This window comes from Neoarius graeffei, chromosome 14, assembly GCF_027579695.1.
Source record: "Neoarius graeffei isolate fNeoGra1 chromosome 14, fNeoGra1.pri, whole genome shotgun sequence".
NCBI lineage: Eukaryota > Metazoa > Chordata > Actinopteri > Siluriformes > Ariidae > Neoarius > Neoarius graeffei.
Window position 1 is genome coordinate 36,518,865 of NC_083582.1, and position 24,099 is coordinate 36,542,963.

At 42.3% G+C, this 24,099-nt stretch overlaps 1 protein-coding gene across 1 annotated transcript in view; it reads right to left on the reverse strand.

Moving 5' to 3' along the window:
• Nucleotides 1–24,099, reverse strand: part of ccdc6b (coiled-coil domain containing 6b) — a 72,106-nt gene that overhangs the window by 28,268 nt on the left and 19,739 nt on the right. Inside the window, exons 3-5 of the mRNA XM_060939573.1 lie at nucleotides 9,619–9,747; nucleotides 3,717–3,820; nucleotides 2,000–2,160 (exon numbers count right to left, since the gene is read on the reverse strand). Of these exons, the coding sequence (XP_060795556.1) occupies nucleotides 2,000–2,160; nucleotides 3,717–3,820; nucleotides 9,619–9,747 (394 nt within the window). The remainder of the gene's footprint in view (nucleotides 1–1,999; nucleotides 2,161–3,716; nucleotides 3,821–9,618; nucleotides 9,748–24,099) is intronic.

Genomic DNA, 24,099 nt, shown 5'->3' on the forward strand with positions numbered 1-24,099 from the left:
TTTGGTGGAAAACAACAACATTTGTACAGTTTTCAGAATTTAAATAGACTTTTATAGAATTGATCAAGCTAATGGTGGATTTGGTCGGGACCTGGATGTTGATCTGTTAGCCTGATTAAATAAAACAGTTTCTATAACTGATTTATAACTTAAACCATCCTGTATTACAAGATTATAAGATTGTTCTGGAAATTTCCAGTAATTTGACACCTTCGGTCTCATTAGTCTGCTGCCCACATTAATCAGATTATTGTGCGAGTTCCGCCGCCGCCACAAAAACCACATCGCCAGGTCTCGCCTCATCTCCATGCTTTACTTGCAAACTTGAAGAGTGCGCTTTTTTTTTGTTTACGTATTACGTAGATGTGCTTATTATGTGTCAATTTGCACATGCGGGACACTTTTGGGTCGTTTTCCGTTCATATTGGAGATCGCATACAAGTCTCATATAATTGGTAATGTGAACGGCCTAACAAAAAAAAAAAAAAAAAATCGGATTTCACAACTAATCGGATATGGGTCGTTTCAGGTTGCAGTCTGAACGTAGTGTTAAAGTGCATATCACGGGTAAATTCAGGAGCAAGATCAATGTAATTCTCCTATTTTATATTAAACTTTGGTCAAATATCTGTCACATTCTGCATTCTCTGCAAATTTTTTTACCTTGCGCAATACCAGAAAAATTCAGTTGAAATCAAGCCATTTGAGGCGAATTGGTCCGCCTCTGAAAAAACTTGGCATTTGGATTTCCCGGCAAACACTGATTTTCGTGACGTCGCGTGCGGGACGCCTCCCTCTGAATCCTACGTCAGCGCTGGTTTGTTTATGAGAAAACGACCTGGTGGTTTTCTGCAAATTTCTTCAACGTTATCGTGTAATTATTAAAATGGTTAACAGATGTATCGTAGGAGGATGTAGCAACACCAATCTTGACGGGATTACTCCTCATCGTTTCCCAAAAGGCCGGACAATGAGAGAGAAATGGGAGCGCTTGGTCTACACAGGCTGTGCACTGAAACCGTGCAAAGCTCGCGCAGCCTGCTGGCGCTTCCGCAGGTGACGTCACGAATCTGGCTCCAGACTCCCTTGGGATTTTTCCAGACGCGTTTTGTTATTTTTTTCTGCTGTAGACAGATGGCCTTGTGCAAAATTACCCTTCTGGATGAGTGTGTAAAGGGACATACTTTCATATAAAAAAAAAACCAAACAAAATTGGTCCAGAATATGCACTTTAAAACTTTTTCCTATTTCATCATGTCTCAGCCATCGAGCTGAAAAGGAAAGGAAAAAAAAAAAAAAAAAAAAAATGCATAAAGCACTTCTGCCACATCGTGTCAAACAAAACAAGCCTTGTTTTGTCCTCCTCTTTTCCAGAAACTCCGTTTCCGGTTGAGAGTACGTCGTGCGCATTCTGGCTGCCGCTTCTCACCGGAGCTTATTTTACTTTATTTTCTCTCCTTTGTTTTTTTTGGTGTTTGTGTAGTTTGATGTTTTTGTCCGCTGGTTGTGGTGTAGCTCCGGACCCAGTTTTGGGCATCGGTTCCCTCCGGGCCTTGGTTCGCCGTGGGTGATGCCTGTGCTCCTAGCTATGGACTGCAGCGAGCTCGTTGCTCATTTTAACATCGTGGTTGTCCAGCGCTCTGTGCAGCGGTGCTTTAGTGCTTGGCGTGATGTTCCGTGCGATGTTGCTCGGTGGCGTCGCGACAGCTGTGCTCGCTTTGCGGATCCATGGCGTCGTGTTCCGAGTGATGTTGCCCGGCGGCGTCTGTGCTGGGGGTGTGGGACTCGTTTCCGTGCGCCTTTTGGTGGGACTGTGGCTGCTACACCATCTGAATGACATCCTGACCTCTATTTGGTGGATTTTTTTTTTTCTTCTCCCTTTCCCTATAATTGTAAAGCGACCTTGGGTTTTGAGAAAGGTGCTATATAAATTGAAATTATTATTATTTGCTCAAATAAGGAAGTGAGAACGTGGACCTCAACGGGCTCGAGCACTCACGCTGGAGCTCGGCAGTGCGCAGGTTCTTCTTCAGCTTCTCCACCTCGCTCTTCAGGAAACGGATGTGTCTCATCATGTTCTCCGGAGAGTCGATCTCCATGGAGATGTCCCTGGGGGATGGAGGAGCGGAGACCGGCTGGTCCAGCTTCTCCTGGAGAATCCTACATGGACGGGACACAGCAGGACCGGGATATTACACATGCGATACTGTCAGCATGATACTTGGCTACACGCTGAGGTGTGTAAGATTAAAACGACGAGCTAGTAATTCCATTTGAAACAAAAGCCCTTTTTTTTTTTTAAATATCCTTGAATACTGGACATTTACATCAGTAATTAAATAACACTTTTCTCAAAGAGTACAAATCAGTGAGACTAAAAAGGTTTGCGAGGCTTGGTATATGAATTAATAAGCATCAGCTAAAACTGGATTAAAATCACTTTAAATCCTGCTCATAAATGGAAGACAGCTTAGGCGTTTCATCCAAACATAAATTTCCCTGAAAATTTCAGTGTAGATTCACTGATCTAATGAAATAACTTCGCTTTTATGTAGAAGCTCTATTGCTGGATTTCAGTCATGTGACTTTTCTTAGCGGTTTTACCGGAAGTGAAATAGCTGGTGGTCTAAACGGCTGCCGTCGTGCAAACAACTAGCGATAACAGCGTGAGTACGCTCGTAATCCAGAAGCCACTGCTGGCTTTAGATCTATTCAGAAGATTGCTGTGTGCAATGGAATCGACCCCTACAGTCTGGGAAAGAAGGATTTGTCGTACGATCTCGAAAACTACCCTTCAGTCGAGTTCCCCGACATCTCGAACTATCTGGTGTCGCAGACGTCCTTCTACACCGCAAAACACATGAAAGCGTGGAAGAGTATGGAGGCTTATGACTTTTTTTGTATGTGGCTGGGTAAAGGACCTCGCTATCAAGTCGCTGCCAAGTGAATCCTGGACCGTTTTTGCCCGTGTATGTTTTTTTTAAACCTTTTCGTTCACATCTTTACAACGAAGCACTGCAAGTTGAAGTGTAAACAAACAGTTGGCTTCTCACTTGTGTTGGCTCTTATCTCTCAGCTAAATCATTCACAGAGATCATCAGAAACCCCTTTACAGACCTGGAGCTTAGTTAAACAAGACGCAGAAGTGATCACGGCGCATTGTAACTGTACGGCTGGGGAAGAATTTTGTCGCGACCTTCATGCATATGGACTTTGTGAGGAGGAAAGAAAGAAACAGCTGGGGACTTTAGCGCTTCGTGACTAAAAAAAAGTTCCGTAAAATAACGACACGTAGCAAGAAAAGTACTTGGACATAGCTGAGAGGGATACAAACCTTTCACCAAGTGATCACTGCAAACTCGAGCATGCTTCGACTCGGCTCCCTTCGATTTCAGTGAGAGGTTTGAAAGCCACCTCTCGACGTTTTTTTTGTGAAATCCTGTGTTCGTTCACCCTTTATTAGTTCACGGGGAACCCTGAAGAAACTTTTATCAGTTTCACGGTTTGATCGATTCGAGCAATGCATCATCTTCGTACAAACGCTTTGTCAAATGAACTCCGGTAGACCACCAGCTAAAGTTTTGAATAGCTAATGAGGCGGATGTGACATCGCATGAAACCCAGCAAATTGGGGCCAGGCTTGAGGGGGAAGGACACGACACGACATTAAACAAAAACTTTTTTTTTAAAAATAATTAACGGATCAAACCACAAACCTTTTCTCAGCTTCCAGTTTGTCCATCCGCTTCCATAGTCGGTTGACCAGAGCCTCCTGCTCCTGCTCCAACGTGTTCTCCAAGTCAATCTTCTCTCGTCTGAGCTGAAAAAGAAAAAACGTGTGTGTGTGTGTGTGTGTGTGTGTGTGTGTGTAAGCAGAATTCAAAACGCACCTCGTCACACCTATGAGAATGTTAACGGCTTTGATAAAGGTGGATGACGAGACAAATATCAGCATACTTGAATGGTGGTGGGTGACATTTTTTAAGGAATAAAACGACAGGGCTTGCTGCTGTTACAGGAAATAATCAGTGTTGGGGTGGGAAGATGCACCAGGTCAACTATTCTAAAGGACAAACATTAAAGCTAGACTGCCTTTCAGATTTTTTCCAAGTATGGGTCATAAAAAGAAATTTCCCCGACACGCAGTTATTTTTTGTTTAGTGGACCGAAAGCTACAGAATTCAAATTGCAGACTTCCAATTTAATTTGTTTTTTTTAAATAGAACAATTAATGAACTTCGCACCACGTGGCCCTAAATTCTCCGCTATTATTTTTTCTTTTTGCAAAACACAAAAACAGTCCATCCACAATATAATCTTGAGGGAACAAAATGCATACTTTCACTGCACGCTTGCTGTTCATGACTATTAAAACTGATCTAAAAGGCAAATCTGCAGCAATGTAAATTATTTTGGGAAGCACTGGTTCAGTATGGTCGGATATTTTGTAACATGATGCAGTTCGTGATCGCGTTGTCCAATGGACTGCTTTGCCTAAACCCAAAAAATAAAAATCCAGAAACGGTGTACATAACTGATTTGCATAGGATAGGAGATCTCGGTATAGATCAGAGAGATGGGAGCGTCTGTACGATACGCACACCGTTCCACGTCTACACCTTATATTAACACAAACACATTGCTGTGACCTTTATAATGAGCACTTACTGTAGGCTTGTGCCTGCTCGATAGTATTTACATGAAGACGATGAGAAAGCATCACTTCTCTAACACACACCTTTAAACACCATCTAGAGCATATCGTCACCAAAGAGTTGGTTTAGTGGTTGACGTGTCCGCCTTTCGACCGGGAGATTGCGAGTTCTAGTCGTGATCGGGTCATACCTAAAAATGGCATCTGGCGAGGCACGCAACAATACAGACGCGAGTAGGGAATCAATCAATCTCTTGCGGTTACCAGAGAACCAGCCCCATACCGTAACCTGAGCTATGTAACGTAACAAGCGAGAGCTATAGAAACAGATCGGTGCCACCCGATGGCATGGGAAGGACTTTCTATTGTATTGTTTTGCATTTTAAACTCAGACAATCTTTTTTTTTAAAGCAGGAAATGATCGGAAAGAAACATTCCTGAACTGTCTATATATTAGGGGATGATAAAACTCACCGATTCGCATCGGTACACGAGTGTGATGCAATCATCCGGATTTAATTGTCATCCAGATACAATTTAGAATGAACTCCGGATGTATCGTTTCTAACGTCGGTAGAATGATCACGCTGAATCACACTGCATCGCAATAGGCGTGAATCGTATCGCATTAGTAGTTGCTTCATATGCGTCTTTAATGTATCGGATGGTTTGCAACGCATCGAGGTGCGATCACATCAGTCTCAGTGACGGAGAGCTCCATCCCGACTTGATACAGAAGAAAACACACAAAATCTTGTAACCTCGGTTCGGATCATGAGGTTATTTCTACAGGTCAATTTATATACGGCAGAAATTTTCCAGTACTTAAAGCTAGACTGACTTTCAGATTCCAGTCATAAAAATAATCCCCCCCGACACCCAGTTATTTTAGTTTAGTGGACTGAAAGCTACTGAATTCGAATCACAGACTTCCACTTTTATTCGTTTTTTCAAATAGAACAATTACACTACGTTCAGACTGCAACCTGAAACGACCCATATCCGATTTGTTGTGAAATCCGATTTTTTTGTTAGGCCGTTCACATTACCAATTATATGAGCCTTGTATGCGATCTCCAATATGAACGGAAAACGACCCAAAAGTGTCCCGCATGCGCAAATTGACACGTAATAAGCACATCTACGTAATACGTAAACAAACAAACAAAAAAAGCGCACTCTTCAAGTTTGCAAGTAAAGCATGGAGATGAGGCGAGACCTGGCGATGTGGTTTTTGTGGCGGCGGCGGAACTCGCACAATAATCTGATTAATGTGGGCAGCAGACTAATGAGACCGAAGGTGTCAAATTACTGGAAATTTCCAGAACAATCTTGTAATACAGGATGGTTTAAGTTATAAATCAGTTATAGAAACTGTTTTATTTAAATCAGGCTAACAGATCAACATCCAGGTCCCGACCAAATCCACCATTAGCTTGATCAATTCTATAAAAGTCTATTTAAATTCTGAAAACTGTACAAATGTTGTTTTCCACCAAAGAGGCGGGATTAGCCAACGCAGAATAGTGACGTTTGTCTCTTGTTGATGACGTGTAGGTCGCATGAATGCGACCTGTCCGGTCAGACTGCAGTCACATGTGAAAATAACGGATATGCATCGGAATTAGGACCACATATCCAAGCGGCCTGGGTCGCATGTGAAACAAAATCGGATCTGTGTCATTCAGATTGTCAATAACAAATCGGATACAGGTCGCATATGGGCAAAAAAATCGGATATGGGTCGTTTCAGGGTGCAGTCTGAACGTACAGTAGTCAAAATGAACTTAGCACCACGTGGCCCTAAATTCTCCGCTATTATTTCTTGCTTCACTGTGACGCAATACAAAATACTACGTCGTGCAGACATGGTGGGGGCTTTCCCCATTCACGCAAGGCATTGTGGGATACAAATTTGAAACAGGAGAGGAAAATGGAGAACGCGAATGAAACGTGAAAGACCGACTACAGTAACGGAAAGCGAGAAGAAAAGCTGTTATATACGAAGGAAAGGAAACGCAGGACCAAACTAATAAATATCGGCGGTCAGCGAGCACCTCGGTGTGATCAGCTGTTCGTTTAGTGACAGAATGATGGAACTGTCAGCGCACGGTCAAGGTAAACTTGTGCATGCGCACACACACGGACTTCCTCTGTCTGCTTGACTGCACGAAGCGAGCGATTTCATGCACATTATTTGTTCGGGGAATCCCATCAAATTATTATTTTTTTAAGATATTACAAAATTAAAAACATCCATCACAATGATTAAATTTCAGAGGGAACTAAATTTAACCTGTGTTTAACTAAAATTAACCTGTGTTTTCTTTCTCCCCCCCCCCAATCTGTCCCTCTGAGTTACATGTTGATCCTGGGATTGAGATGCTGGCCTCTTCTGCCCCTCGGACCTGCTTGATCCATCCTGGTGCCCTGTGTCTGGTCGGAGTTTTATCGCACCGCTCCTGTGAAGGACGGCCCTATGAGGACAGTTGAGGGTTATACCTGTTAAAACTGTTAATATTATAGTCAGGCTGTCTGTTGTTGCCCAAATGAGGATGGGTTCCCTTTTGAGTCTGGTTCCTCTCGAGGTTTCTTCCTCATGTCGTCTGAGGGAGTTTTTCCTTGCCACCGTCGCCACAGGCTTGCTCATTGGGGATAGATTAGGGATAAAATTAGCTCATGTTTTAAGTCGTTCAAATTCTGTAAAGCTGCTTTGCAACTATGTTTATTGTTAAAAGCACTATACAAATAAACTTGATTTGATTTTCACCGATTTTATGAAATCGAAAGGCCGTCTAGCTTTTAATCAATGGTAGAACTATGTCACGTAAGCCATCCTTAGCCAATCCCTGCACAGGAAGTTTTTGATAAGGGATATTTAAAAAAAAAAAACCACACATGATACAACCCCGATTCCAAAAAAGTTGGGACAAAGTACAAATTGTAAATAAAAACGGAATGCAATAATTTACAAATCTCAAACTGATATTGTATTCACAATAGAACACAGACAACATATCAAATGTCGAAAGTGAGACATTTTGAAATTTCATGCCAAATATTGGCTCATTTGAAATTTCATGACAGCAACACATCTCAAAAAAGTTGGGACAGGGGCAATAAGAGGCTGGAAAAGTTAAAGGTACAAAAAAGGAACAGCTGGAGGACCAAATTGCAACTCATTAGGTCAATTGGCAATAGGTCATTAACATGACTGGGTATAAAAAGAGCATCTTGGAGTGGCAGCGGCTCTCAGAAGTAAAGATGGGAAGAGGATCACCAATCCCCCTAATTCTGCGCCGACAAATAGCGGAGCAATATCAGAAAGGAGTTCGACAGCGTAAAATTGCAAAGAGTTTGAACATATCATCATCTACAGTGCACAATATCATCAAAAGATTCAGAGAATCTGGAAGAATCTCTGTGCGTAAGGGTCAAGGCCGGAAAACCATACCGGGTGCCCGTGATCTTCGGGCCCTTAGACAGCACTGCATCACATACAGGCATGCTTCTGTATTGGAAATCACAAAATGGGCTCAGGAATATTTCCAGAGAACATGATCTGTGAACACAATTCACCGTGCCATCCGCCGTTGCCAGCTAAAACTCTATAGTTCAAAGAAGAAGCCGTATCTAAACATGATCCAGAAGCGCAGACGTCTTCTCTGGGCCAAGGCTCATTTAAAATGGACTGTGGCAAAGTGGAAAACTGTTCTGTGGTCAGACGAATCAAAATGTGAAGTTCTTTATGGAAATCAGGGACGCCGTGTCATTCGGACTAAAGAGGAGAAGGACGACCCAAGTTGTTATCAGCGCTCAGTTCAGAAGCCTGCATCTCTGATGGTATGGGGTTGCATTAGTGCGTGTGGCATGGGCAGCTTACACATCTGGAAAGACATCATCAATGCTGAAAGGTATATCCAGGTTCTAGAGCAACATATGCTCCCATCCAGATGACATCTCCTTCAGGGAAGACCTTGCATTTTCCAACATGACAATGCCAAACCACATACTGCATCAATTACAGCATCATGGCTGCGTAGAAGAAGGGTCCGGGTACTGAACTGGCCAGCCTGCAGTCCAGATCTTTCACCCATAGAAAACATTTGGCGCATCATAAAACGGAAGATACGACAAAAAAGACCTAAGACAGTTGAGCAACTAGAATCCTACATTAGACAAGAATGAGTTAACATTCCTATCCCTAAACTTGAGCAACTTGTCTCCTCAGTCCCCAGACGTTTACAGACTGTTGTAAAGAGAAAAGGGGATGTCTCACAGTGGTAAACATGGCCTTGTCCCAACTTTTTTGAGATGTGTTGTCATGAAATTTAAAAATCACCTAATTTTTCTCTTTAAATGATACATTTTCTCAGTTTAAACATTTGATATGTCATCTATGTTCTATTCTGAATAAAATATGGAATTTTGAAACTTCCACATCATTGCATTCCATTTTTATTTACAATTTGTACTTTGTCCCAACTTTTTTGGAATCGGGGTTGTATACAGAGTATCTGGACATAGTGCTAACGTCGTATTACCGAGACGTTATGAAATCCAACCAACATTTTTTTGAGGTTGCAGCTAGACACAGAGGGATGAGAACCACTAGCAAGGACCTTCATGGTGAAAACGTTCACAGTAAGGTACTGTAAATATCGGAGAATATACCGTCACTAACCGGACGTCGTACTGGATAAGTTTTAATACTGGTGATGCAGGCTTCCTTGGTCAGACAAATAAGGAGTGCTCACAAGTATTTGAATACCTGGTTAACCATCATTCAAATACTAAAAATCACTATTTGGGTATTCATTAAGCCCTACATCCCGTTAAAGATCATGTGCTCGAAACCTTAGTGGTGAATTACATCAAACGTGCTTGAGAAGGCTGCGATCGCTGGGCGGCCAGGAGGGACTCTTCTAAAACGGGAATCTTCAAGTGCCTAAGTGTAAGTGTACCTGCTCCAAGGTGAGCTGTTTGGAGATGGTGTCATTCTCCAACTTCTTGATCTTCTTCATCAGTTTGTTGACCTGGAACTCCTGCTCTTGCTCCAAGTGCTGCTCAAGCTCAGCCTTCTCATGTTGAAGCTAAGAGAAGGGAGAAGAAAAAAAAAAAGACGACACATGGTTTTAGGACTGGAGTACTGCAGAGAGGTTCTAGGAAATATTCATACACACAGCTGCGTATCAGTTAGGAGGAAGAAACCACTCCGTCCCATGCAACTCTTAAAAACTACTTTATTTTTTTTGAGGGGGAAAAAAAAAAAATTTTATCTGAAAGCTTTGAACGTGACCTTGGGAAACAGCTCAACTAAATCCACCCTCTTAAAACATTCCCTGAAAGCACATGACTCACCACCTAAGTGCTTGGCAAGACTTTCTTCCAAAAAAAAAAAGTCTGCATTATTCAGCTTCGTTTATGCAAATCACAAACAGATAGTGCTTTTCGCATCTTTTCTATTTAATACAGAAGCAAGAGGGAGGTGGTCAGCATTACCAAACACTATCTATAGACGGTCACCAGCAGAGCCAGGGCGACTTTGCTGCCTCATCACTGTCTGACACATGCAAAAGAGCAAAATCATCACAAAGCTTCCAGGTATTCCGACGCTGTCCCCAAACGATAAAGCAAAGTCTATAATGTCTGCATTGCCGACTCGGCTCAAGTCTGTATTGGATAAGCGAGTTACGCCAAACTTATTCTGAAGACTCTTTTTCCAAACAACAACTTGCTTATGAACTTTCACACAAGCCACGCGCTTTTCCAATTTCATTCCTGCCAACCTTGAAAAAAAATTTTTATGAGTACAATTTTACAATTTCATGAGTACCCCCCCCCCCCTCGCGTCAACCTCACCCCAACCCGGCGCGCATGCGCCCCCACAGACCACAACCAGCAGACCAAAAACACACTTTCAATCCAGTTTTATTGATCACCCTTGGGAACATAGTAGGGCTGGGTATCACCAGATACCTCACGATAGGGCTTTGACCTTGGCCCAAAAATCATATTCGAAGTTCGTTTGGAAATTAATCTAGACATTCGAATAGTATTCGAACTTTTATTAATTATATTATTCTTAAAAGCCTCACTAACACCTCGGCATCAAAATTAAATATGATATTCAGTCCACCAGGGGGCAGTGTTCAGTTAATGTCAATAAGATTACGTGCAGGAAATATGAAATATTCAGGCGTGTTTTTACAACCACTACTAATGAAATGTGCAGTGTCGTAGTAATTGGCATTATACCGGCTGACACTTTTAACGTTACATAATCCACAAACTTCGTCGTTTGCCCGTTGCCTTTTTTGTGTGAAACGCTGTTCCTTCGGTTTCCTGGTTGCTTGTACTGATGAAAGCCTCTAAACTGTAGCCTCACTGACAATCAAAGGGGAACGTTTACAAAATGAGCAGGTACTGCTAGGCCTACACCTAATCTGTGAGTTTATAACACTGCCGTTCCGAGCCCATTCGTGTTGGCTTTTGAGAATGTTTGTTGTGAATGAGACCGGTGTCAGCTGTCATGTCACTGCTTCCGGCTGATTCACAATTCAAACAAACACGGACACGATGTGTTATAAGATCACAGATTAGTTTTACGTGCTCACACATCACTTTTTAAATTCTCCGGAGTGCAAATCTCCAACGTGCTAGCATCTGACTCCATTGTTCAATGCGTGCCAGCTTGACGCTAACGTCTACAGGTGCCCAGATAAGACAAAAGACAATGACCTTCGCGATTCACATAAATTCCACAGACGTTAAAAAAAACCCTGCGACCTGAACTGAAAACATTTACAACCACATTCACAAAAATAAAAGAATTATGCCTAATGATACCATATACAGGTTCGAATATTTAGAGCTGCCTAATATTCGTTCGAACATCTCTTTTTTTTTTTCACAACATTCGAATTGGATTCGAATATCGAAGTTCGAAGTCAAAGCCCTACCTCACGATACTATGGCGATATTTTGCCCACGATAACGATATCACGGTACAGTGATTCTGCGATAATCGATATATTGCAAGAAATTTCAACCACATCACGATATCTGTGTCACTGAAGAAAATCAGAATTTATTGACCACTGTAAAATTACATTTCACATACATAACTACACACTCTTGCCAGACATACATTTGTCTCTATTCCACTGCTGGCAAAACCAAGAGTTGCTTCACTACAACATACAGAAAATTCCCATTTCTGTGCTAGTATTCTCAACTTTTCTGTAAGCATGGACACATCAGTGCTGCTTAACAAGCAGAATCAAATTGTTTTATGAAAACTTAAAACTTGCACTGCAGACTGCACATACATTTCAGTGCTAACACTAATATCAATTTGTTCTTTGTAAACTTGAGAACATGTACCTGAGAACATTTAACTTGTGCTTATTTTGCAGGAACAACACACTGTCTGAAACACATTGAAAAGTGCAGTGGGCATCTTAATTTAATTGGAAACAGGTTTTGCAAAGTGCATTCTCTTTGTCCGGCTCACTGGTTTTTTTTTTCTCCTTTCCTTTGGAATCCAAAGTGCCTCCAAACATCTGCCTTAAAGTTCGGCGGCGTCTCTAGGGCTACGTTCACACTGCAGGCTGAAGTGACTCAAATCCGATCTTTTCGCCCATATGTGACCTGTATCCGATCTTTTATTGACAATATGAACGACACAGATCCGATTTTTTCAAATCCGACCCAGGCCGTTTGGATATGTGGTGCTAATTCCGATTCCTCTCCGCTCTTTTCATATGCGACTTCAGTCTGAACCGCCAGGTCGCGTTCATCCGACTTACACGTCATCAACAAGCCACAAACATCACTATTCTGCGCTGAAGTAGGCGGCGGGTCTCTCAAAAAAGTTACAACAACATGGCGCATAATCACGGGCGCAGATAGAGGGTGGGACGAGTCATATTTAAATTCACCTCGTTCGGTCCCCCCCACTTATAGGGAGGAAAAAAACGTCTATGCTGTCTTTCTTTGCATAAGGCAAACCTCACGGAAAAATCAAAAGACTAATTACCATTCGGTTTATTGAGGTGCACGGCAGTGTATACATAGTTGCAACAACTCACATAAAACAAAACAAAGACTGATATTCGGTTGGTTGAGCTGCGCAGACTGCACAGGTTGCGAGCTCGAGCTTGGTTGCTATGGTTACTAACAAGTTTGACAGGCATATCGGGGTTGGGGTTGGTTTGCTGGCAGCTTTGTCCCCCCCAGTTCAAAAAACGTATCTGCGCCCCTGCGCATGACATCAATGCGAGGGACGCTTCGGGCTGTGAAGGTTCTGAATCTTCCCAATGGAAGGACGCAGAGGTTAGGGAGCTGATTTTCCATTTGGGGGGATGCAGCTATTCAAGCTAGATTGGATGAGTCATACCGCAACCGGGCGGTTTTACTTCCGTAAACACTGGCCATGCTCACTGCGTGTGACGTCGTCGTATCCTGCAGTGCGCATGCGGAACACTTTTAGGTCGCTTTTCGTTCATACTGAGGATCACATACAAGTCGCATATATTTGTTAATGTGAACGACCTCACAAAAAAATCGGATTTCACAAAAAAATCGGAATTGAGCATTAAGCCTTGCAGTGTGAACGTAGCGTAGGTTTATGTTAAGAGCCATGCTTGCCTGTTTTTTTCCCCTCACTGCAACCGCCGGGGAAAAAAGAGAAGACGAAGAGTGCCTTGCAGTGAGGTAGCGGCACAGCGACACCTCGCGGAGCAGAGGTGCGGAAGTCATACTGGATTTACAACCCGTCTGAAACATGATTTTATTATTTGAAAAAAATCGATATTCAAATTGAGTATCGATATTGAATCGGAAGACAAAGTATCGCGATATATCACCGTATCGATATTTTTGCACACCTCTAGAACATAGTCCAGTTTTGTAAAACATTCCTATTGATAGACTTTGGGAAACTGTTATTGATGGCTCTTGGGAACTTCCTTCCGTTTTGAAAAGCACAACAAACATTACATACATGTGCAAATGAAATGAAATTAAACCAGAGCCACTCTTTCAAAATAAATAACACCACATTAAATTAATACAGTATGTAAAAAAGGCACTTTCAACACAAAACATGGTATGCACAAAATTTCCCATGCAATAGGTTTAGACTTTTGCATTTTTTAACATGTTGGAAATATATTGCATTATACAGTAAAAATATTGCATTATACAGTACACTGCAGTATTTTGTAGTATGCCTTTTTCATGTGCAAACTATTGCATTCACTGCAGTAATACTGTAGAAAAAAGCATTTGATACTGCAGTACCACGCAGGTTTTTTCGTAAGAAGGATGACCAATTTTCGACTTCACATCTGCAAACATTCTAGGCTACCATTGACAGAAGTTACCGACTGCTCTTAAAGCTAGCCGCACACTACGCCGATTTTCAGCGTACCGAGCCAACTGAAGTCGCGAGTCAGGCGTAAAGACTAGTTTTCGATGGTACCGACTCATCTCACAGCCGATTCGAAAAACTAATCGGGAGCCAGACTGATCGGCGAGAGTCGCTAGCAATAGCCAATCATATCTTTCGCATATAACACGTGACATCATTAAACACAATTTCTAGCGCGAGAAATACGTGTTGTAGCACCTAATGCAGGTATATACTGTAATTCCATAGACTGAAGCTTTATCCATAGACACAGTGGGCTGGAAAGCCACTCTGCTCAAGTTGTGTGGCTGAATTCCAAATCGCTTTAACTCCCCTATATAAGTGCACTATTTAAGGTTGGAAATAATAGCTCATGCAGCCTAGATAGTGCGCTACATATTCCATGTTGTGTCATTTGTAATTCAGCCTGTAGCATCTTCAAGTGTTGGATTTAACAGTAACTATATCCAATAGCCAATCACAAAGCTATTAAGTTGTCACGTGATATTTAGCGGAATGTTTGTTATGATGCTTAGTTCGCATAATCTCGTTTGGTGTCGCTTCAATCGCGACTGCACTCGTCAACAGTCATGAGTTAGTCGGGGATATGTGCGTGCCCTGTCGGGAGTCGGCTCTGAAATGGGTCGGTTCGGTACCGCGTGGATCGGCGTAGTGTGCGGCAAGCTTAAGATATACAACACGCTACGTTTTGTTGAGCACATCAATAAAGTGGCACTTCTCAGTGATTCAATGAGAGCGCGAGAGGAATTGTAATCAGGTTTCGTTGGTTACCGCATCGAATATGCAACCTCGAGTGACGGCTTCGAAGTTAAATGAAGAACTAGCCTGTACTGTTGGTGTTGTAAATGCACAAAATAACGGCTAGGAAGCTCGAGTACACGTGAAACAACCGTTTCTGTTACAAATATAAAAACGACGTCTCTAACTGACGTTTCAATCCCCGACTCGCTCTAGCCACCTGGCTGCACCGCTGCACTCAAGTCAGAGACGCGAAGGAGGAAGGGGAGGGGCTGAAGAGGGCAGAGCCACACGCTCTGGAAGAGGGGCGGGGGGATTGGGCAAAGCGTTCCATTCTGGCTTTGAGTTTTCTCACAGATCAGCGGTATCAACTTCAGTGAGAACTTGACTGAAATGCGAGTTCGGACGATATGCATACTTTTTAATGTGAAAACGTACAGTCGTAGCCTGGCAAGCCAGACTAAATGTGAATATTTAGTCTGGCCTCGCTCATAGACATTTCCGAAGGGGGTGGGAGGAACAACCCGCTGTCTTTCAAACAGTCTCCGTGCGTATAGGCCAACGCTCTGACCAATCAGCGCAACAGTGACTGTGACGTAGTCAGAGCGACAGAAAGCAGTGGGGAGACCTTGAAATAAATAATTTTTCAAAATGCGTATTAATTAATAAACAGGTTCTAGATATTAAGAAGTTTGGAGATAATGACCACAAGTTTGGAGTCTGTACCACATACTTAACATACACTTTTTTTTCCCCCCAAGTGTTTTTCAAGGGTTTGCTTAAACTGTTTTTGAGAGTTTTTATTTAGTGGTGTTTGGTGAAATCATTTCCCTTAAATTTAAAATAAACGGGAAAATAAACAATCAAAAAGTAATGTTTCAAAGCTGTTTATTAATTCTTCGTACTGCACAAACTAGCCCCATCCTTTTGGCTACGAGCGGAGCCAGCTGGTAGATCAGACTTTTGCCATAGACGGTCGGCAAAACAGCGAAAACGTCCTTCTTGAAAAGGAATGAGCGGAGAGCCTCTTCCTGCTCATGTTTCAACGAAAACTCCAAGTCTAATTCTTCTAAAACTGATTCCAAAGCGGAGTCAAACGCGCGCTGTTCACTAGCCATAGCCATCTTTCCTGTTGTGCTTTCTCCAGCGTCGCGCAGCTTTGTCGTCACTCCTGCAAAAGCCCGCCCAAAGAATCCAAACAAAGACCTTGCGTTGTGATTGGCGGGCACGATTTGATGCCCGGGGTGTTTTGTTGATATGGTGCGAGGCTAGACCCACTCGTAGGCAAAAATATTTTTGGCCGCTAGGCGGGTGGGTCTAGTTTACTAGGCTAGTACAGTCGTACAATGAGATAAAAATTCGTAGCAGCTACGCAAGATGCGTACAGGTTGGCAGGTATGCAATTTGTGCACTGGAACACGACAGGCTCTTATATTTTATAACAGGGGTTCTCAACCTTTTCTGCTTTGAGGCCCACCTATTCGTACTTCTAACGAGTCGGGGCCCACTAAAAAGATCCCCAATTATTTTGGCTCATCTGTTCTATTATTAGCAGTGTTCGAAATACCCGGTTACGCCATGCAACCACATTTTGGTGGTTGAGCGGCGAATCACCCCTGGAAATCGATTGACAATTTACGAACCCCGAGCCTCGTTACGATGTTTCAAGTTTTCTGGAACTTTCTCGGAGTTTTGTGAACATGGCGAGTCAAAGCACTTTGGTCAAGTACAGGGTTAGTCAAGATTAACACTTACGCTACTGTTCAAAAGTTTGGGGTCACTTTGAAATGTCCTTATTTTTGAAAGAAAAGCACTGTTCTTTTCAATGAAGATCACTTTAAACTAATCAGAAATCCACTCTATACATTGCTAATGTGGTAAATGACTATTCTAGCTGCAAATGTCTGGTTTTTGGTGCAATATCTCCATAGGTGTATAGAGGCCCATTTCCAGCAACTCTCACTCCAGTGTTCTAATGGTACAATGTGTTTGCTCATTGCCTCAGAAGGCTAATGGATGATTAGAAAACCCTTGTACAATCATGTTAGCACAGCTGAAAACAGTTGAGCTCTTTAGAGAAGCTATAAAACTGACCTTCCTTTGAGCAGATTGAGTTTCTGGAGCATCACATTTGTGGGGTCGATTAAATGCTCAAAATGGCCAGAAAAATGTCTCGACTATATTTTCTATTCATTTTACAACTTATGGTGGGAAATAAAAAAGGGTGACTTTTCATGGAAAACACAAAATTGTCTTTTGAACGGTAGTGTAATTTTGAACGGTAGTGTTCAAAACTTTTGAACGGTAGTGTAAATGGTAGAAACCAATCAGATCTGTAGTGGAAGTTCATCGATGGCGTACTGCTGCACTATCTCCAAGTAGACATCTGACGTTACTGTTGGGGTGTCAAAAAAGTAGGGCCCAATTACACCAGCGGCGGTCACGGCGCACCACACATTCAGGAGAAAAATAATCCATTAGTATGTAGTGAAAATTCATTATGTCTGATAATTATAACTATTCTTTTAAGTTCGTTTCTTAAGACACGTATCTTAAGAAACGAACTTAAAAGAATAATCCATTAGTGTTAACATCATTTTGACTAACCCTGTATTTTTCCAAGTCAGACAGTCGAGGAGATGACAGCGAGACTGCTGCTACAAATGAAAGTCCAGAAGAGCAAGGACAAGGAACGTCCGGGACTGAAATGGGAGCACAGCAAGAGGACACGGCTAGTGAGCAGACGACAGCGGGGAAGCCTTCAAAATGTGCCTGTAGATCCGTCTTTCAAGAGTCATGGCGAGCAGGACGCCCGTGGCTACGTCACGACACGGGAGAAGAGACCGAAAAGATGCTTTGTGATCGCTGCAGAGAATTCGACAAGTAAGGAGGCAGAAATGGTGTTTGTCAGTGGTTGTAAAACGATGACGATAACGAGCATCACTGTACGTGAGGGCTCAGCAATGCACAAAGCTGTGGCAGAAGAAGAAAAAATAAAAAAAGAGGATCTCATCACTGCCCCGTCAGGTTTGTAACTCTCAGTCATTTTCTTCATCTTAGTAGTGCCGGGGTAATTCCAAGACACTTGTATTTCCATTGTACTACAACGAAAAAAAACAAAACAAAAAAAAAGGTTGGTCGATCACGTTGAGAGCGTGGCCATCGTTTTGATTTTTAACCCTCTGGGGTGGACAGCTTCGCCGGTGAAGCTCGGCAGGTTTAGAATGAGTAAGTCATGTATTTAGATAAATATCTTCACAAGTTTTTGCAGAAATCAGGGACTTAAAAGTGGGGCAACCTAAAATGTTGATGGGCAACCTAACTTTTGCCTCAGGTTGCCCACTGGGCAACATGGTTCAAAAAAGTATTTCGAACACTGTATTAGAATCTAATAATCTATAGTATCTATAATCTATAATATATATAATAATCTATATTGCAGTCACGTGACCGGAAAGTACACAACCGCCATCGTGTCGGTCAAAAACACCGCTGAATACTGCTGCACTCGTGTACAGAATGGATCAATTTCAACCGACGGACTACACGGCTCATTTTTCTAATGAACAGATAACTAGATATGTGTCTAAAATAAACGATCTACAGATTTGTGACCCTTATGGCTTTCCGGACGGAGTTTTCACGACCGGATTTTGAACTGCCAGCGGAATACCCGGACGTGTATGATTACCTCATCAACTTTCCCTCGCTGTTCAGTGGTGAAGCATTGCGTGCTTATAAATCTCTGGACAGTTATCTTTACAGAAATTCAGGATGTGTCAGCGACTCTTGTAAGCAAGAAGATGATCCTCACTGGATGGGTAAGTCACTTAAGTATTGAGTATAGCACTGACCAGCCGATTATAGAATAAGGTAATTCCAAATCGTCCGTGTTGTTTACATGGATCTGGCGTTGGAGAGGTAGAGGCTTGGCAGTGGAGGTTTGAGTAGCTGTTTTCTGAGCTTAGTCAACAGGCCGGCTCTGCCTGTAGCCTCGCTTTTGCTTCGGCTCCCGGCGCGCCTCCTTCCCTTTGCTTCCGATAACAATCCACGGAGACTCCGCTGGTCTCGCAATCTGGTCTCGTCCGGAATGTTTTTTTTCTCGTCCGGAATGTTTTTTTTTTTTCTCGTCCGGAATGTTGTGCATGCGATGGAAATCGCTACAAATCGTCATTTTCTGCTGGAAACCAATGTCCACTAAGTCCATACGGTTGTAGTGGATATTGAAGTCCGGTACAGATGAACACGCAAAAATACACACAAAAAAACAAAAACCGTGCACAGGTAGGGAGAGCTTGTAGCCGCAGCCGTTGTAGTAGAATTGTATATAGTAGGGTTTTCCAGAAGAAAAGGTAGAAGTAAAAGCAGAAGTAGAACCAGAAGTAGAAGGCGGAATATGGCGTTTGACCGACACGATGGCGTCTGTCACAATCTGGATCGGCTGTGACGTCACATGCAAGATCTCTATTGTAAAGTGCATTAACGGGATGCAACATCACGCGCTGTTACAGATGGGATCCCAGGAATTAAATACATGCAGTAAAAACAAACGGTTTTTAATTGTAGGTTTTGTATTTAAAACTGTCTGGATGTGCCAGAAGCCAAACCATGCATGCGGGGCATTCTCAGTCAAAAGGGATTAATGATCCAAAAGTGAATTTTGGGCGATTAACACAAGAACTTATTGCCATGTTTGTATACAGCAAACATGTTATTAAAAACCAATAAACACACTCGAAAGAAGTGGATATAGAAACCACTCAATGGGATTAGATCCTTACACACTAACAAAGGAGGATTTTTTTTCCTATGAAAGAAAAATTTACTCACTAAATTTGACATTAGTAGAATAAAATTTTGATCCTATTGTAGCTATAACTAAATACAAAGACAACAGTTCTGCATACTATTAATTAACTTAATGCACAGATAATTACAGGGATGAGAGTGGGTGGTCACCAAAAAAAGCAGAAAACAAGATGGCGCCCGAAGCCAGGGGTCTGGGAGGGATACCCCCAGGAAAATTTTGAAAAATAAGGCCTTACAAACCACTTTTCCTGCAATCTGAGCTGTAGTAGATAAAAAAAAAAAATCTGTTGTCTTTTTTTATATATTTACATGAAAATATGTTTCAAATCAATAGGAGTATTGTTTGAATTCAAAATAAAATCACATTCTACATTCAAGGGTACGGTTATAATTTATGATCAACAAAAATGACAAACTAAATTCACATTAAACGCAAGTTTTATTAATTATCAAAATGTTCATATATTAAATAACATTTCTTAGGGAGAAAAGGTCAGTCACCCTATGTCCTCATTAGTTGCATATGATTTCAAAAGTCTTTTGAAATATTTAAGTTTTCAAAACTGTCAGCATTAATTCAGATTTACTGACCATCATATAGACCCTTCCCGCATGACGTCACCGCGCCGCGAGATTTCGGTAGTCGCCATATTGGAAGACCAAGTACACATCTATGCAAGTACATACATACATAAAACAAACTACACCTGAAATGTAGCCAGGGCCGGTTCTGCCCTAATCTGGACCCGGGATGTTGCAACATCGCGCAACCCCCCCCCCCCCCCCCCAAAAAAAATAAATAAATAAAAATAAACCACACCAGTCTAAATCAGGACAACCAGTGTTTGAACTACGGGGGTACTCGGGGGATCCGAGATCCCCTGAAACAGACATGAGATCCCTTGAAAACATGATTTGGGAAATGTTGGGGGGTCTCTAAAATATTGGCAAAATGATGTTTATTGACATAGCAATCGTGTGTAACGGGAAGCATTTGCATATCCAAAGTGTTGTGTTTACATCAAAGATAAAATAAACCGATATGACGACTGCTGCTGCCAGGTTGGTTGTTGAGTAGCCGGACTGTTTTTTTTTTTCGCAAAATGGCGGCAAATCGCTTCACTACCGTAAGTGAGGAAGAATTACAAATGATGAAAGAAAATGCTGTTCCTAAAAGCACTAAAGATGCTGCAAAGTCTGGTCTAAAACTATTCAAAAGGAAAGGTGGGATTGTGATTTATTTTATCCGTTTCAAAACAAAAAGTGACTCGGCATAGACAAGTGCGCGCCTTTATTACATCTGCATGCAACTTTTGAAGAAGTTTGAACTAATTCTTTTTTAAATAAATCACCACTGTATTTATACTAAAATAATTAGTCACCAATACTTCGCCTTTGGCAAATAATTGTTAATTATTTTTTTCGCGGTCCAAATCCTGTGCTCTGACTGGCTGGCGAGCAGGTCCGTATCTTACAGTACGGACCTCGGTTACGGACCTCTGGCGACTCGCTTGTTCACAACAACAAACATAGTAGCATTTTTTGTCAACGTTTATCTTTATAAGATTTATTTACAAGATTATCAAAAATCGTATAAATTTTTGCCAGCATTTCTCAGGAGAACAGCATTAATTTTACAGTATGGATAGCGATAACGACAGTGTTCACAGCGAAAGCGAGTTTTACTACCCTGAGGAAGAAGAAATAAAAGAAAACATTTCAGGAGAAAGCTAAAAACCTCTAACTGTTGCTAACGCCGAGCAAAAACATGGCTGAATCCTGAATGACTCAAATTTTGTATAAATAGGGGACTACATAGGCAGCAAAATGTAGTTTTTTTTCCTGCCATGGAAGTGCACTTGTATACCGAGGAGGAAGCCATTTGCATTACAGCCGTGAATGAGGATTCAAAATGGTGGCTCGGCTCGGTTTTCCCTTTCGGGTGCTCTCGTTTTCTGTTAGAATTTGGTAAAGAAAAAAATATATATATATTATTTACCAGCTTAAGGTCAGTCCGTATGGTGAAATACCGTGACCTCGGCCTTGAATACTGACCTCACTCAGTACTTTCAAGACCTCGGTCACGGTATTTCACGATACGGACCTCCCGGTTGGTTGGTTGGATGCATACATACATGGATGGCCCGGACAGTGGTTCCAGCTAGAACATGAACGATATGTAAATACGAATGCACTTGTTCTAATGAGTCATTGTTTGTACAGTAAAATGCACAGGGATGTGTACATTAGATGCGCCACAGACTCCAAGTACTTTATAACAGTCAAAGTTTCCCAGCACGGGAAAGCCTTCAGGACAGAGGTGTTTATGCTTTAGGGAGTCTCTGTAAAATGACAGGCTGCGTTTTCAGGAAAAAAAAAAAAAAAAAAGCGCGCGGGACCTACTCATTCATCTACGTTCCTTTATTTTGACTATTTTCTACCTTGTAGAACAATACTGAAGACTTCATAACTGAAATAACACATGGAACATATCTGGAATGATGTGGTAAACAAAGTGTTAAACAAAACATACTCCATATTTTAGATTCTTCAGCAAAGCCAGTGTTTACGTGACGCTTTGCACACTATTGGCGTTATCTTACCCAGCTTCATTCCAGGTAGTCACCTGGAATGCTTTTCAATTAACAGCTGTGCCTTGTCAAAAGTTAATTAGCGCAACTTCTTGCCTTCTTAATGCGTTTGAGACCAAACAGTAAAGAATAGAAATACAGTAAAATAGCCCTGTTCCACAACTGTACTAATCCGTATTACATCAAGAACCGATTAACTAAGTAAAGAGAAACGGCATCCATCATTACTTTAAGACATGAAGTGTCTTTTAATTAATAAAAATAAAGAAAAAACCCCCATTGAATTAGAAGGCGTGTCTGGTATTGTAAGTGAGAACAGGAACTCACTTGTCCATCGGATGTTCCACAACATTGACTAACTATAAACCGTTAAAAAGTATGACGTCATTCATTAATAAATTAAACACACACACAGTGTTGTAGTTGAGTTACTAAACCTCAAGTCCGAGTCCAGTCTCAAGTCTCCAGTGTTCAAGTCCAAGTCATTAAAAAAAAAAAAAAACAACTTCGAATCGAGTCCACTACTGACCTGAGTCGAGTCAGAGTCCAAGACTCCAACTGCACCCTTCGACGGTGTCCGTTTCAGCACCATTAACATTAGTTTGTTCCTGACCATGCCGTATGAACAGGTGAATGTGCTTCTCTTCATCAGGGAGTGTGAAGTATTCTGTCAGAGATGGCTGGGAGACGGATGTAAGTCCAGAACGTGTGTTTATTAATACGAGTGAAGACGGTAAACAATCCAGAACGGCAGGCAAAATCGTAAAACAGTGAAACAGGCAATAGGTCGAGCGAGGCACAAACAGGCTATCGTAGACTCGGCAGAATCAAAGACGAGAAACAGGAAATCGGGGATCAGGAAACCAAACAAGGAAATAAGGCTCGGTAACGTGTCAGCAATGCAACTCAATACTTCGCAAAGTAAGTGCGTTTTCACAGTTTTTATATAGGCGCGCTGATTGGGCCTTAATCCTGTGCAGGTGTGAGTCGTTTACGGCACGAGAGTCTATTTGATGCACGCGCCAAGGGACACAGGTGTGACACTCTTACACGAAATTAGTACAAAAGTTAGTGTGTGTGTATGGCATGTCACAAAAAATAAAGAAAAATTGGAGACGAGGACTCGGATTTTAGGAGTCCGAATGCAGTTAATGCACAAGTCGGAGTCGAGTCATGAGTCCTTAAAAGTAGGGCACGAGTTGGACTCGAGAATTACAAGCCCAAGTTTTTATACATATATACACACATGCTGAACTTAACATCCCAATTGGAAAAGCTGCTACGCAATGGCCCGACACAAATGCCGCTTTTCCACTACCAACGCGGCTGAGTTGGGCTGAGCCGTGCCGTGCTGAGTCGAGCTGAGTGGGGCTGTTGGAGTTGCATTTCGACTACAACCGCGCTGAACCGTGCTGTCTGGAAGTGGGTGGACACATTGGGTGGAGTTAGCGAAAGTGGGTGGACGTCACGTGATGTCATTAGGCGGCGCAAACAGTGACATCAGTGACCTTTTAAGCGGTAGTCTCACGACCCAGATAGTAAACAATAAACATGGAGGACATGGAGCCGTTAGTGTTGCTGGTCTTGGTGCTGTGGCTTGTTGTCACCGACAACGCCAACAGATACTAGCAAGAGCGTATAGATGAGGCGAGGCGCATAAGGCTTCAGAAATTCTTGTAATTCGTAATTCTTCTTCTTCCGGGTTTACAGATCCCAGTGTGCTCGCGGGGCGTGTGTGGGCGTGTGAGGACACTCCTCCTCACCAATCAGTGCACAGGGGAGTGTCTGCTCACGCCCCAGCCCCACTCGGCTCGGTTTGGCTCGCTTCAGCCCCACTCCAAAACCGTGCGAGTTCTGGGTGCTGAGTGGGG